Below are 15286 nucleotides of genomic sequence, written 5' to 3'. Positions count from 1 at the left end.
GTCATCATTTAATGGGAAGGAAGATCCCATAGGAGTCATGGATTGGATGTCAGAGATGGAGTTGGCTTTCCTGACGTGTGGATGCACAGGAAAGCTAGAAAGCTACAAACCACCTACGTTGCAAGGAAGTTCAAGGGTACGATGATGCATTGGTGGAACTCATTGAGGAAGATTTTGAGCCCCAATAAACCGTTACAGCTGACCTACGACAAATTCTTGACCAATTTCAAGAGGGAGTTTTGTTCAACTGAGAAAATGCTGGAATTGGATAATCAATTCCTGCCTTTGACAAAAAGAAGCATGTCAGTGGATGAGTATACCAATTCTTTCATTGATAAAATGGAGTTCGCCCTACGACTCGTTCTAGATGAACTAACCAAGATTGATCGGTATGCCAAGGTGCTACTGTAGGAGTACATTATACCAGTAAAGCATGCTCCTACCTTCGAAGTGGTCGTTTGGACTGCAAAGTCTATCGAAGGAATGATCAAGAAGAGAGTTACCGACATAATTAAGGTCGGACAGAAGAGGAAGGTTGAGGGAAGTAACAACAACAACTGCATGAAGAAGAATTTTACGAAAACAAATGACAAATCTGGAAGCAACCAAGAAGGGAATTGGTGCCACCAGTGCAGGAAGAAGCATTTCGGCGACTGTGTCATTTGCTTCAAGTGTAAGAAGCTAGGGCATATTTCCACAACTTGCCCTGTTAAAGGAAAATTTTGTTTTAATTGTGGAGATGAGGGCCCCATGAATGTGGTGTGCCCGAAAGCAGAGAAGGTGATCCGGAGGATCTTGCCGCCAAATCCCAAGCGTCGGAGCTACCAAATGACCCTCAACGAGGCTAAAGAAGAAACCAATGTTGCTTCAGATACATTCTTAGTTAATCAAATTCCTATAAATATATTATTTGATTCAGGAGCAGATCATTTATTTATATCGCTTGAATTTGGTTGGAAACTTAGACTATCACCGCTTAGACTAAGTACCCCTATCTTAGTAGAAATAGCTGGTGGTAGGAATATACCTATTAGCAATAGTTTAGAGGCCATAAATATAGACTTAGATGGGAATGAATCCCGTCGAGAGCTTTTACTTTTTGAGTTAAGTGAGTTCGATGTCATTCTTGGCATGGATTGGTTGGGAGGGAACCTCCCTGACATCTTGAGTGGATAGAAGATGGTGCACATCATCCCACTTGGAAAAAAGCCATTCGTCGCTTACAGAGATAAGAGCACAGTGAAGTCTAGAATCATCCTGATGATGAAGGCCAGAAGATGCTTATCGAAGGGATGTTCGACATTCCTAGCATACAGAATTGACACGAAGAAGGAAAAAATGGCAATGATTGATATACATGTGGTATGAGACTTTCCTAAGGTATTTCTAGATCAATTACTAGGATTACCATCAGAGAGGCAGGTAGAATTCAAAACCGACTTGCTGCTAGGCACGACGCCAAGTGAGAAGGCGTCGTATCGTTCAACGCCGACAGAGATGAAAGAGTTAATTACACAACTCCAGGAGTTATTGAAAAAAGGTTTTATAAGACCTAGTTCATCACCCTGGGGAGCTCCAGTACTGTTCGTAAAGAAGAAGTACGGTACTATGAGAATGTGTATCGACTATCGGGAGCTAAACAAAGCTATGATCAAGAATAAGTATCCTTTACATAGGATAGATGACTTGTTTGGTTAATTGAAGGGAGCAACTGTTTTATCCAAAATTGATCTCATATCAGGTTATCACCATTTAAGGATTAGGGAGCAAGATGTCGATAAGACAACCTTTAGAACTCGATATGGACACTGTGAATTCCTCATTATGTCATTCAGAATAAGAAATGCTCCAGTAGCTTTCATGGATCTGATGCATCGAGTTTGTAAACCTTTTCTCAAGAAATCAGTAATAGTGTTCATAAACGACATCTTGATTTACTCCAAAAACAATCAAGATCATGGAAAACATCTCCGCAAAGTATCGGAAGTCCTCAAGAGGGATAAACTTTATGCAATGTTCTCTAAGTGCGACTTTTGGATACGGGAGATTCAGTTCTTGGGTCATGTAGTTCATGAGGAAGGCCTTATGGTTGATCCAACAAAAATATAGGATGTTTTGAAGTGGGAGATACCAAAAGGTCCCATCGAAATTCGTAGTTTTCTAGGATTGGCAGGCTACTATCAAAGATTCATCCAAAATTTCTCTTCTATTGTGACTCCATTGACAACACTGACCAAAAAGGGAGTTGTCTATACTTCGAGCGAGAAGTAAGAAAGAGCTTGTGGTGAATTGAAGAAGAAATTGTGTGAGGCACCAATCCTCATCCTACTAGAAGGAACTATAGATTTCGCAGTTTTCAGTGACGCTTATAAGATTGGATTGGGATGTGTCCTTACCCAAAGGGACAAAGTAGTAGCTTATGCCTCAAGAAAACTAAATCCCCACGAGCAGAATTATCCGACTCATGATCTAGATCTTGCAGTAGTGGTTTTTTCCCTAATGATATGGAGGCATTATCTTTACTGAACCAAATTTAATCTCTATATGGAACATAAGAGTCTCCAATATTTCTTTGCTCGGAAGGAGTTGAATATGAGACAAAGGCGATGGATGGAGCTACTAAAGGACTACGATTGCGAGATACTTTATTACCTGGGTAAAGCAAATATCATAGCCAATGCCCTGAGTAGAGAGGTTGTTTCTGAAGGAAAAAGAGCTAGATCGTTGAAGATTGAAGTAATCTCAATGATTATAGAGAAGATCAAAGAAGCTCAAACAACGGCTCTAGCTGAGAGTGATCTGAAGGAGGAACGTCTAGGCAACACGTTCATGTTTGAAGAAGACAAACAAGGGTTGAAGACGTTCAAGAATCGAATTTGGGTGCCAAAGATTTGTGGGATACGAGATCTTCTCATGGAAGAATCTCATAAGACAATGTATTGTATACACCCAGGCAACACCAAAATGTACTTAGACTTGAAGCCCTATTATTGGTGGTCGACAATGAAGGTCGACGTAGCAACTTACGTAGTGGAATGTGTAACTTGTGCAAGAGTGAAGGCACAACATAAGAAGCCATATGGGAGTCTGGAACACTTACCAGCACCAATGGGGAAATTGGATGATGTTACCATGGATTTCATAACAAAGTTTCCGAAGACAAAGAGAGGTCACGACATGATATGGGTTGTAGTAGACCGACTTATCAAGAGTGCACATTTCATAGCCGCACGATAGAATTGTTCTATGCAGAATTTGGCAGAGACCTATGTAAGGGAAATCATAAGGATGAATGGGGTGCCCTTATCTATCGTGTCAGATACCGATAGTAGATTCACCTCTACATTTTGTAAAATTCTGCAGGAGGAGCTAAGCACGAAATTATGTTTGAGTATTGCCTATCATCCGCAAACAGACGGACAGAGTGAGAGAACTATCCAAACCTTGGAGGACATGTTGCGGGCATGCGCCTTAGAGTTTCCGGGTAGTTGGGATGACCATCTATCCTTAGTGGAATTTGCCTACAACAATAGTTATCACTCAAGCATCAAAATGCCTCCCTACGTAGCACTATATGGAAAGAAGTGTCGAATGACGTCGTGTTGTCTAGAAGCGAGAAAGAAGCATTTTGCGGGTCTGGATATAGTACATCAAACCGCCGAGAAGCTTAAAGTCATTAGGATAAGGATGTTAGCTACCCAAAGTCATTAAAAAAGCTACGTAGATAAGAAACGACGACGGATAACATTTGATGTGGATGATCAAGTGTTACTTAAAGTCTCGCTGTGGGAGGGACTTATTAGATTCGGAAAACGTGCGACGTTGAGTCCTTGTTTCATAGGACCATTCAAGGTACTTCAAACGATAGGGAATAGATCTTACAAGCTTGAATTGCCCACCGAACGGGAAGTATCCAAAATACCTTTCACGTTTGTTATTTGAGTAAGTACTCGGGAGAAGAAGTGGATATGCTTCCATTTTTAGAGTTAAGGATCGACGAAGATAAGCAGCTGGTTGAAGAGTCTATAGAAATCATCGACCATAAGACAAAGAAGTTACGTCGTAAGATGATTGCCTTAGTGCTAGTGCGATGGAAAGACCCAACAGGGTCAAATCTCACCAGGGAAACAGAAAGTGACATGAAGAGTCGCTATCCAGATCTGTTTGCTGGCGCATGATTCCAGGGCTGAATCATCCTAAGAGGAAGAGAATTGTAACACCCGCGTTTCCAGCTAGGCTTAGTAATCAAACATGTAACCTTTGTGGTCGAGTCATGTAGTCATCTTGTGAATGAATAAGACAAGATTATTGATATATTTTGTGCTTATGTGTTTTATATGATATAAAGATATATTATATAATAAAATAAATAAGATTAAAAACACACGTAAAAAATAAAAAAACACTTAGCGAAAATAATCTCTACCTAGTTATAGTATTCGTAATTAGGATCTCGTACATATCTAGAACGCCTTAATCCGACTTAGAACGAAGAAGTTAGGAAGCGCCAAAGTCTCGTGATAAAACCGACACGGCTACGGATAGCATAAAAAGTGAATCTGGATTAGAATTCTTTTTAGCTTAGTAAGTCTAAACGAAATTCATAGATGTCATAAAAGCGAATTCGTGCGTATAGGTGTCGTCTAAATCTGACTTCGCTAGAGGAAGTTATAATTTTTCTAAAATTCGGAGCAGCAGTGTGCGCACCGATATCGAATTTTAGATCGATAGATTGTTAGCCAAAACAATCTAAACGAGAGTTGAAGATCTCATTGTTAGGATGCCAACGATATAGAAACCATCGAAAACGTACGCCTGGTGTGAGAGTTATACATTTTATATGGGGTTTAATAGGCTAAGCCTGTGTAAATAAAATAAAATAAAAATTAGCCGACGGAGTCTAAAGGGGAGTTGTAGATCTCGTCGAGAGCTTTCCGTGGATATAAAGAACGTCAAAAACCGAGCTCGTATAAAGGAGTTATGCAATTTTGAAAATCTGAAGAAAAAAAAAAACGTCACGCGCATGCGCGAAGTCAGCCGCGTAGCCCCACCCAGATAATGCCACGCGTCGGCAGCCCAACGGATGTTACAAGTGCCAAATTACAAGACTACAGACCATGGTGTGGATTTGCAAATTCAGCTGTTGGTTTGGCTACTTTGTACATTTTGGGTATGGAATGATATTTGTAAATTCGAACTCAGTCGTTAAGCCACATTCATATTAGCTAAAAAACTAAAAAAACTGAGAAAACCTAATTGTTAAAAAACGGGTCATATAGCTTCCTAGAATGTGTGATGTGTCATCTTGTAATACTAATAGAACTAGGTTGTTTTATGCTGGAGGCCGGGTCCAGGAGGGCAACCTGGCGGTCGCCCAGGGCCCATGTCTTTAAGCGGCCCAAAATTCCTAGAATATATGCTATATATATAGAGAGAGAAAAAAAAATCAACTTATCTAAAAATGATAGGAAAAATATTTTTCTTTAAATTAGTTGTTTTTGTAATGTTGTGGTCGTATTTTTGTTTTTTAATAGTAAATTTTTTAACCGTTTGTCTATTTTTTATTTTAGGGGCCCATTTTTTTTCTTTTCACCTTGGGCCCACTATATCTTTGGACCGGCTCTGAGGCCGGGTCACATATCCATACAAGTAAAAAGTGCCGGTGGTTATGCCGGAACCAGGTTACTTAAGCAATAAGCATAATATATACACCCGTTCTTTAAACTTGACCGGATACTCAAATTAGAACACGCTTGAATATGTTAGCATCCGCTGGACCGCTATTGTTTTTGTGAGTCTAAAGATATTTTAGAAAAGATGTTTCTTTAAGTGGTAAGATGTGATGGATCCATGATGTGTAAAGTGCACTTTTTTTTTAAGATATGGTTTTAGTGTATGCTTTAGGCAAAAGCATAATTTGAATATTACGTCTTCTGTTCATGGGAATGGCATATATCTATAAATCTTAGCCTCATCAATAGTGTCTTCGTGAAGAAACAGTAATCATGAGTAAGCTACGGATGGGTGGGTTCTTTCTCCTCTTCACTTTTGCAACCACAAACCTCAGTTCTGGTTGCTTCCAACACGAGAGGGAAGCTCTTCTTCGATTCAAACAGAGCCTGTCGGACCGTACTGGTCGACTATCATCTTGGAATGGAAACAACTGTTGCAACTGGCAAGGCATCGGCTGCAATAATGCAACCGGATATGTTACAAGGCTTGACCTCAGGCTTGACCGCAGAACCATTTTTTCTGTGGACATGTTAGAGGCGAACGTGTTGAATTCGTCTTTGGCCGAGTTGAGTCATTTGAGGTATATGGATTTGAGTGGGAATTATTTTGGCAACAGCCCCATTCCTGAGTTCATCGGATCGCTGACACAACTCAGGTATCTGAAACTTTCTTACGCGGGCTTTTCTGGCATAGTTCCTCATTCTATTGGAAATTTATCGAATTTGCGTGTACTTGATCTCAGTGACATAGAACTAGTTGTTGATGATTTCACATGGTTCTCGAGTCTTTTGTCACTCAAATCTGTTTATCTAAGAGATCATGTGAGCCATGTTGAAGCTCCAAATTTATACAAAGTGCTGTTTATGATTTCTTCTTTACGAGAGTTGAGCTTGTCAGGTTGCCGTCTTTCTAATTCTCATTTCCATCGCATGCATCTTGAATTGAATCTTACGCATTCCACCATTCAAACACTTTATCTTCAAGACAATTTGTTCCAAGGCGAGTTCCCTCTGTTTTTACGAAACTTGAGCTCTTTACAAGTTCTTGATCTTTCATTCAACCGACTGAATTCTTCCATCGCGTTCATGAACAATGTTCAAGATACCATGTTCTGTCAGTTGAAGCGGTTGTATCTTTCGTACAATTCTATTGGAGGGAGGTTCACTGGGCCATCAACCAATGTATATGAATGTCCCCAATTTGCTCTGGAGGCACTGAATCTATATGGCAACCACATAGTTGGTGAAATCCCGACATCACTGGGAAGACTTACGGCCTTGACAGAGTTGAATCTCGGATGGAACGAGTTAAAGGGTTCAATTCCGATGTCTATCAGAAATCTGCTCTTGTTACAAAAACTGGATTTATCTTCAAACTTGTTAAATGGGACAATTCCATTTTCCCTGGGACAACTTTCAAATCTAGAAATCTTGTCTATCGCATTCAATTGGTTTCAGGGTATTGTCACTGAAGCCCATTTCACAAACACATCAATGCTAACAACCTTGGATGCAACCTCCAACTACAGGTTGAGCTTCAAGATTTCGCCCAATTGGAAGCCTCCTTTCCAAATAAGAAACCTTGAACTTGGATCTTGCAAAATTGAATCAGACTTTCCACAATGGATTCGAGCACAAACAAGTCTTGAATATCTAGACCTTTCCAATACTAGCATTTCTGGACCTCTTCCAGATTGGGTTGACAATCTCCCTCTCTGGTTCCTGGATCTCTCCAATAACTTTCGTAACGGTCCATTGACAAACCTTGTATCCAACCACAGCCGAAATTATTCTAGAGTGTTATATATATTGCATCTTAAGAACAACCTCTTCAACGGATCGATTCCAGATTCATTGTGTAATGTGACTTCACATATAATGGTTCTCGATCTTTCTAGAAATATGCTTTCTGGGACTCTTCCAGAGTGCTTCGGAAATCTCCAAAACCTGAAGGTTCTGATAGTAAGTTCCAACCGGCTCTCGGGTGTCATTCCAAAATCTCTCGGCAAACTTGGTTCATCACTACGATGGTTAGCTCTAAACAACAATAGTTTCCATGGCGAACTTCCGAAAACTCTAGCAAATTGCACAAGGTTGGCTTTGTTGAATTTGGGTGAAAACAGATTCTTTGGAAACATACCAAAATGGATTGGTGAAAATATTACGTTTCTGAACATCCTTAGGCTACACAAAAACAGCTTCGCAGGTCCAGTTCCTGTAGAGTTGTGTGAATGCTCTAAACTCCAAATCATGGATCTTGGAGAAAACAAATTAACAGGATCCATCCCTCGCTGTTTACAAAACTTCAGTGCAATGACCGGAGGGGAAACCGGTTTAATGAGCTCAGATAACTACAATCTTTTTAATGTTGGCTTTTCACAAGCCTGTAACTTGAAAATGACAATAAAACAGTAACAAAGAAACACAGAGCACAGGAAGTACTTAAAGCTTGAAGCTTTATTCACTGAATTGAAAGTAAAGGAATCACACTTAACGTACAGGAAACACACCATTTAAAGGCAAAAAATATGCAAATAACTAGCAACTAACTCCACCAAGCTTAAGACTCGGTACTATAGCCCACATGGCTTTTACTTATTCAAATTTTAAAACATGCTAATAACATAATAAACCAAACCAACTTATGACTTCTGAATTATTTCATCATTTTCCCCCTTAATTCTGAATTCATACCTTCGAGATACCAAGGAGGTTTCGCATTTCCTCAAACTTGACTCGTCCAAGTGGTTTTGTCAGGATATCCGCCTTCTGTTCATTGCTACAAACATGTGATACTTTGATCTCCCCATTTTCCACACATTCACGGATGAAATGAAAACGGATATCAATATGTTTGCTTCTTCCGTGGAACACTGGATTTTTCATTAAATCCAGTGATGATTTGTTATCTACCTTCATCTCCACTGGTGGGACCTTTTGACTTGTTATCTCAGTGATCAATCTTCGCAGCCAAACACCCTGACACGCTGCAAGAGTTGCTGCCATAAATTCTGCCTCACAGGATGAAAGTGCTACGCACCTTTGTTTTTGAGACGTCCATGTGATCAGATTAGAATTCATATAATAGGCCATACCACTTGTGCTTCTTCCATCATTTAGATCGTTTCCATGATCACTGTCTGTGTACCCGAGCAACGTAGTTTCTTTCTTTTCTTTTGAGTACTTTATACCAAAATCCATTGTACCTTTGATGTATCTGAGTATGACTTTCACAGCTTGGAGATGTTTTAACTGGGGCTTCTCCATAAAACAGCTTACTACTCCAACTGCGAAAGAGATGTCAGGTCGTGTGTGGGTTAAGTATCTCAATGCTCCCACTATGCTTCGATACTCTGTACTGTTTACTGGTTCACTTCCTTCATCTTTGCGTAGCTTCAGCCTCTGTTCCATTGGGGTTCTTGTAGGGTTGCAGTCTTGCATTGCAGTTTTGACAAGAAGATTCCTTGCATACGCTTCTTGCTTTAGAGTGATTCCATCTCCTTTCTGATTTACCTCAATTCCCAAATAATACGTTAGTAACCCCAGATCGCTCATTTCAAACTTGGTGTTCATATCGTCTTTGAACATTTGAACACTCTTGGCACAGTTTCCTGTTACTAAAAGATTATCAACGTATACGCCTACGATTAGAGTGTTCTCACTTTCTTTCTTCGTGTAGACTGAATACTCGTAGGCACACCTCTTGAATCCAAGGCTCTTTAAATACTGATCCAAGCACGCATTCCACGCCCTAGGAGCTTGTTTAAGGCCGTAGAGCGCCTTAGACAGCTTGTATACCTTGTGTGTTTTGCCCTTCTTCTCGTATCCATCTGGTTGTGATACGTAGACCTCTTCCCCCAATTCGCCATTCAGGAATGCTGATTTCACGTCCAAGTGATGTACTTTCCACCCATTTGATCCTGCCAGTGCCAGGATAACACGAATTGTTTCAATTCGTGCCACAGGTGCGAAGACTTCATTGTAATCGATACCATGCCTTTGGACGTACCCCTTTGCTACAATTATGGCCTTGTGTTTTACAACCTTCCCATTTGGATCCCTTTTCAGCTTAATCCAATGGCTTTGCGATTCTTTGGCAGATTCACTAAACGCCAAGTGTTGTTTTTCTCGATAGACGTTATTTCAGCTTCCATCGCCTCTCGCCATTCTTTCTTCTTGCTAGCTTCGAGGTACGAGACTGGTTCCTCATCGGTGCGAGCCAAGAATAGTTCTTCTGGGGGCAGACTGATTTCGTGGGTATTTTCGTAGAGGTCTGTGAGTGTTCGAAATCATTTTGGAGCACCGCCGCCGGTGGAACTTGAGCCTGTGCTTGGATTGTTCGGAGAATTTTGGGGAGATTGGGGATTTGGAGAATTGGGTGTAATGGGTGAAATTGGGGAATTTATCGGGGTATTTGGAGGGGTTATATTCGGGTAACCCGAATTCGTTGACTGGTCAAATACATCCCAGTTTTCATTTGACTGCGGTGACCCATTTTCTTGATCTGGTGTGTCCGACACCCATTCACCTTCTTCGTCATAGCCATCTCTGTCGAGATCAAAACCTTCAACAGTGAAGCTCATCCCCGTCGTAGCTTTGATCTTTGTACTCGTTTCCTAATCCCACCTGCGTTTTTCTTCAAATACTACATCACGGCTTACATACATCTTTCCTGTATTTGGATCCAACAACCTATAGGCTTTTGTTCCTTTCTCTACTCCGAGATGAACCAATTGTATACTTCTGTCTTCCAGTTTCTTCAAGTGACCTTTAGCAACCTTCATGTGAGCTACACACCCAAATATGCGCAAATGATCGACATGTGGCTTCCTTCCGGTCCACATTTCATATGGAGTAGCATTCTTCAGAGCTTTCGTGTGTACTCTGTTTAGGATGTAAACAGAGTGAGTCACGGCTTCTCCCCACAGTACATCAGGCACCTCCATAGTCTTGAGATTACACCTCACCATTTCCAGTACTGTTCTATTGCGTCTCTCTACTACTCCATTTTGCTGTGGAGAGTAGGGAGACGTATAGTGTCTCTGCAGCCCTGTTTCATTACAGTACCTGGTAAAATCGTTTGACAGGAATTCTCCTCCTCTGTCAGTTCGCAACACCTTTAATTTTTCCCCTGTTTCGGTCTCAACTTTGACTCTGAAATTCTTGAAGGTTTGAAATGCCTCGTCCTTTGTTTTCATCAGAAATACCCACATGACTCTGCTGAAATCATCGACAATCAACATGAAGTATCGATTCCCAGCTGGTGTAGGTGGTGAGACTGGTCCACACAAGTCACCATGGATGAGTTCAAGTCTTTTCTTTGCTCTGAAGTTTGTGCATGTTGGGAACGGGTTCCTTGTTTGTTTCCCCACTAAACAGCCTTCACATGGTGAAGAAGGAACCATAATCTTTGGTACCCCATTAATCAAACCTTTGTCAACCATTAGTTTCATTGAGTTAAAGTTAATGTGTCCCATACGTTTATGCCACAGCCATACTGCTTCATCAACTTCGACTTTCAAACATACTGCGCCAATTTCTTCCAACTCTATCTTGTAGAGTCTATTGTTTGACCTACGAACTTTCATTAGCAATTTTCCAGATGAATCATTAACCCATAAGAATGGATCTTTGATTTTTATTTCATCTCCTCCTTCAGCCAATTGTCCCAAGCTAATGATGTTACTGTACAAATCTGGGATGTAGTATACTTCATTAAGTTTGCGTTTTCCCCCATCTTTACATCTAAATATGATTGAACCTTTCCCTTCGATACGTACTCTAGATTCATTACCAAATTTTACAAAACCTTGAATTGACTTGTTCAAGTTTGTAAATTTGGATTCATCCCCTGTCATATGATTGCTTGCCCCTGTATCAAGATACCAAATGCGGGAGGAATTTCGTGAATTACCATGGGTTCGCAGTTTAGGGCTGACAGCTTCTTCGTTCAGGAACACCTTGCCTCCATCTTCATACGCTGCGAATAAGAGTGCAGGTTCATTATCTTCATGCTCCTGAATTAAATTGCTTTCGTAACTTCGCTCCTTTCTTGGATTTTTACATTCAGCGGCATAATGGCCAAATTCTTGGCAATTATAACACTGAATCTCGCTTTTGTCTCGATTATTTGATGAACATTGACCTCCTTCTTTCTGATGGTGTGAATTTCCCCTTCCACGACCACCACGACCACTTCCATTCCTTCCTCTGCCTCTGCCTCTACCTCCACGAGAATTACTAAAGCCACCACGATTCGATTTTTGTTTCGAATCTCCGTTTGCCCTTTTCTTGTATTTCTCGGTCCATTCTTTGTGGGTCAACAAGAGTTTCCGATCGTCACTCTCGCTGCTACCTTTTATTCGTTCTTCATACGCCTTAAGCCTACCAATTACTTCCTCGACAGACATAGATTCCAAATCTCCAAATTGCTCAAGTGTTGAGGCAATCTGGACGAATTTGGATGATACAGCTCTAAGTAATTTCTTCACTACCTGAGCTTCTTCAATCTTATCTCCCAAGGTGCGTAGAGTACTTACAGTGTTGGTCACTTTTCCAGTGAAATCATCAACACATTCCGTCTCTTTCATGCTTAACGCTTCAAATTCAGCCTTCAACGTCTGAATTCTGGCCACCTTCACTCTATCAGCTCCCACATACATTGTTTTGAGAGCTTCCCAGGCTTCTTTGGCCGTCTTCTTCTCCGCCAAGACCATTAACAGATCTTCAGGTATACCCTGATAAATGGCAGCTAAAGCCATGTTATCTTTCTTTGATTCGACAAGAGTATTGGGGGTCCTGGGTTCTACAGCATCCCAAACACCTTGAGCCATCATAAAGACCCGCATCTTGATCGCCCATGCTCCATAGTTTGTTTTTGATAACATTGGATAGTTAAGTGTCACATGCCCGTCTTTATCACCATTGCCACTGTTGCTTCCAGCCATCTCTTCACGAGGTTGATATTTTGGCATGCACCAGATTCTCTCTGATACCAAATGTTGGCTTTTCACAAGCCTGTAACTTGAAAATGACAATAAAACAGTAACAAAGAAACACAGAGCACAGGAAGTACTTAAAGCTTGAAGCTTTATTCACTGAATTGAAAGTAAAGGAATCACACTTAACGTACAGGAAACACACTATTTAAAGGCTAAAAATATGCAAATAACTAGCAACTAACTCCACCAAGCTTAAGACTCGGTACTATAGCCCACATGGCTTTTACTTATTCAAATTTTAAAACATGCTAATAACATAATAAACCAAACCAACTTATGACTTCTGAATTATTTCATCATTTTACAGGTACATTCGAGCTGAGTTTGAGCCTGGTAATGAAAGGAGTCTTTCTCGAGTATACAAAGACATTGGAATACGTTGTCAACATTGACCTTTCAAGCAATAAACTGGTGGGGGAAATACCCAAGGAATTGGTACTTCTTTCGGGGTTGGTTGGTCTTAACTTGTCTAACAATCACCTCAGAGGTCGTATTCCGGATAGAATTGGTGATATGAATTCGTTAGAGTCTCTTGACCTTTCTATCAACCATCTTTCAGGGATGATCCCACAAAGTCTGTCGGCATTGACATTTCTTAGCCATCTGAATTTGTCACACAATAACTTATCAGGAAAAATTCCAACAGGAAGTCAGCTCCAGACGCTCACTGATCCATCCATTTATGCTGTCAATAATGAGCTATGTGGTAGTCCGTTGCCAATCAATTGCAACCATGATGAAGTCCCAGAAACTGGAAGAAATGCTGAGGAAGATGAAGACGATGATGGCGATGAGAAGATATGGATTTATGGTGCAACATGCGGTTTCACAACCGGGTTTATGGGAATTGTTGGAATTCTGGTGCTTAAGAATAGATGGAGACTCGTTTTCTTCAATTTTGTTGGATATTACATCGGCAAGAAACTGTGAAACATAAAAGCAAATTACAATGCTTGATCAAACATTCAGATTTCGTTTCATGCCTTAAACGAAGGCTTGAACACAAAATAAAGTGGAGTAGATCGAGCAACTCGTCTAAAAGTTCATGGACCGATGGGACCTTATGAAGCACGTAAGTTTTTTTGTTTTTATTTTGTGGAAATGTTAAATGCTTTAAATTTGGTGTCAAGTTTTTTTTTTTTTTTTTTTTTAAATGTTAAATGCTTTTTATGTGGTCTCAAGTTTCCCTAATAAAAATGTTATGTTTGAGTTTAGTTCCGATAAAAAAGACATTTGGACAATTTTCTGCACTTTTTTTTACTTTTCCCCTAGATTTCCTACCGACATGTTTGTACAACTTTCCGACGAACATCATTTAGTGATAGATTCTTGAAACAATTTTTTGTCAAATTCCGTCATTAATTGGGCCGTAAATAATGCAGATTTAAAAGAAAACATTTAAAATCCAAATTTAAAATATATATATATATATATAAATAAATAAAATGCAGAAAAATCTAAATAAAGTCGACATGTTTGTAACAACTTTCCGACAAATATCATTTAGTGATAGATTTCTGAAACAATTTTTTGACAAATTTCGTCATTAATCAGGTGTTAAATAATGCTGATTTAAAAGAAAACATTTAAAATCCTAATTTAAAAAAAAAATGCCAAAAGATCTAATACAAAAGTTGGCTTGCCATCACAATTGTGCATCTGAGTTTCCAGAACAATACCAAACAAACTTACAACTAAAGCCCAAGTCCGTCCACATAGATCTCTGCATAAGCCACTAATGAACATCATTTATCTGTTTTGAACATTGTATTGTGTGTTTATCGCTCTTTTCACCTGACATTGAAGGCCCGTATACCATATACATATTAAAAAAGTACAGAAATATGTATTTAAGTATTTAAGTTTTGTTAGTAGATCATGTTTGGAAAAAGCTAGAGGTCCGCCGTCACTATGAAAGTAAGTATCTTATCGCTTTTAAAACACCTTATCTTTTTTTTCAAAAAAAAAAAGAAAAAAAAAAGCATACCATATATCAAACACACATTCACATGTTAGAAACATTTTTTATGAAATAGGGTTAAGAGGCTCACAAAACCAATAGCGGTAGAGAACATTATTTGAGCATTTTCTTGTAGTCTAACAATATCAGATGTTGTTATTCTCCTTGAAATCATAAATGAAATTAGAAGTAGATTAGAAGTAAATTAGGTTTATTGTTTTAAGAAAAAAATGTCGTAATATAACAAATTAGTACTAACTAATAATTAACAACCAACAATTCTTAATTAACAAATCCTAATTAATAAACATATGAGAAAATGACTAATCTAGTCAATTTTCTTAATGACTTCTCATTTTTTAACCAAAAATTAAGAAATAACCCACAATAGCCATCAAAACCGTATGTTTTAAAAATCCTCTACTCTGTCACCGGAAACCAACTCTTTCACCACCTTCTTTTGCGATGGATGCTTGATATAAAGTATACTTTTTTAAAGAAAAGATGTTTCTATTGCGATAAGGTTTAGTGGAAGTATGTATAGAGTCTAATCATAGATTGTTAATACTTAATAGCAATAAATTTATGTATCA

General features: G+C 39.4%; 3 protein-coding genes across 3 annotated transcripts; all 3 read left to right on the top strand.

Moving 5' to 3' along the window:
* Nucleotides 1-483: 483 nt before the first annotated feature.
* LOC145112817 (uncharacterized) lies at nt 484-1176 on the top strand. Its single transcript, XM_079048947.1, has one exon. It carries the CDS (start codon nt 484-486, stop codon nt 1174-1176), a length of 693 nt encoding a protein of 230 aa, XP_078905073.1.
* A 4829-nt stretch (nt 1177-6005) lies between these two features.
* On the top strand, nt 6006-8147 carry LOC145112815 (receptor-like protein EIX2). The gene has a single exon (XM_079048946.1). The coding sequence runs from the start codon at nt 6006-6008 to the stop codon at nt 8145-8147; it is 2142 nt and encodes a 713-aa protein (XP_078905072.1).
* Nucleotides 8148-13069: 4922 nt separating this feature from the next.
* Nucleotides 13070-13663, top strand: LOC145112814 (receptor-like protein EIX2). Its single transcript, XM_079048945.1, has one exon. The coding sequence runs from the start codon at nt 13070-13072 to the stop codon at nt 13661-13663; it is 594 nt and encodes a 197-aa protein (XP_078905071.1).
* Nucleotides 13664-15286: the final 1623 nt, after the last annotated feature.

The sequence above is a fragment of the Lactuca virosa genome, chromosome 5, assembly GCF_052849685.1.
Source record: "Lactuca virosa cultivar CGN04683 chromosome 5, Lactuca_virosa_CGN04683_v6, whole genome shotgun sequence".
NCBI lineage: Eukaryota > Viridiplantae > Streptophyta > Magnoliopsida > Asterales > Asteraceae > Lactuca > Lactuca virosa.
Note: the sequence above shows the minus strand (reverse complement) of the source record. Positions and strands in the feature narration are given on the sequence as shown.

Coding starts and splice junctions, on each gene's coding strand:
- LOC145112815 (XM_079048946.1), top strand. CDS start 6,006: ATGAGTAAGCTACGGATGGGTGGGTTCTTTCTCCTCTTCACTTTTGCA.
- LOC145112817 (XM_079048947.1), top strand. CDS start 484: ATGATCAAGAAGAGAGTTACCGACATAATTAAGGTCGGACAGAAGAGG.
- LOC145112814 (XM_079048945.1), top strand. CDS start 13,070: ATGAAAGGAGTCTTTCTCGAGTATACAAAGACATTGGAATACGTTGTC.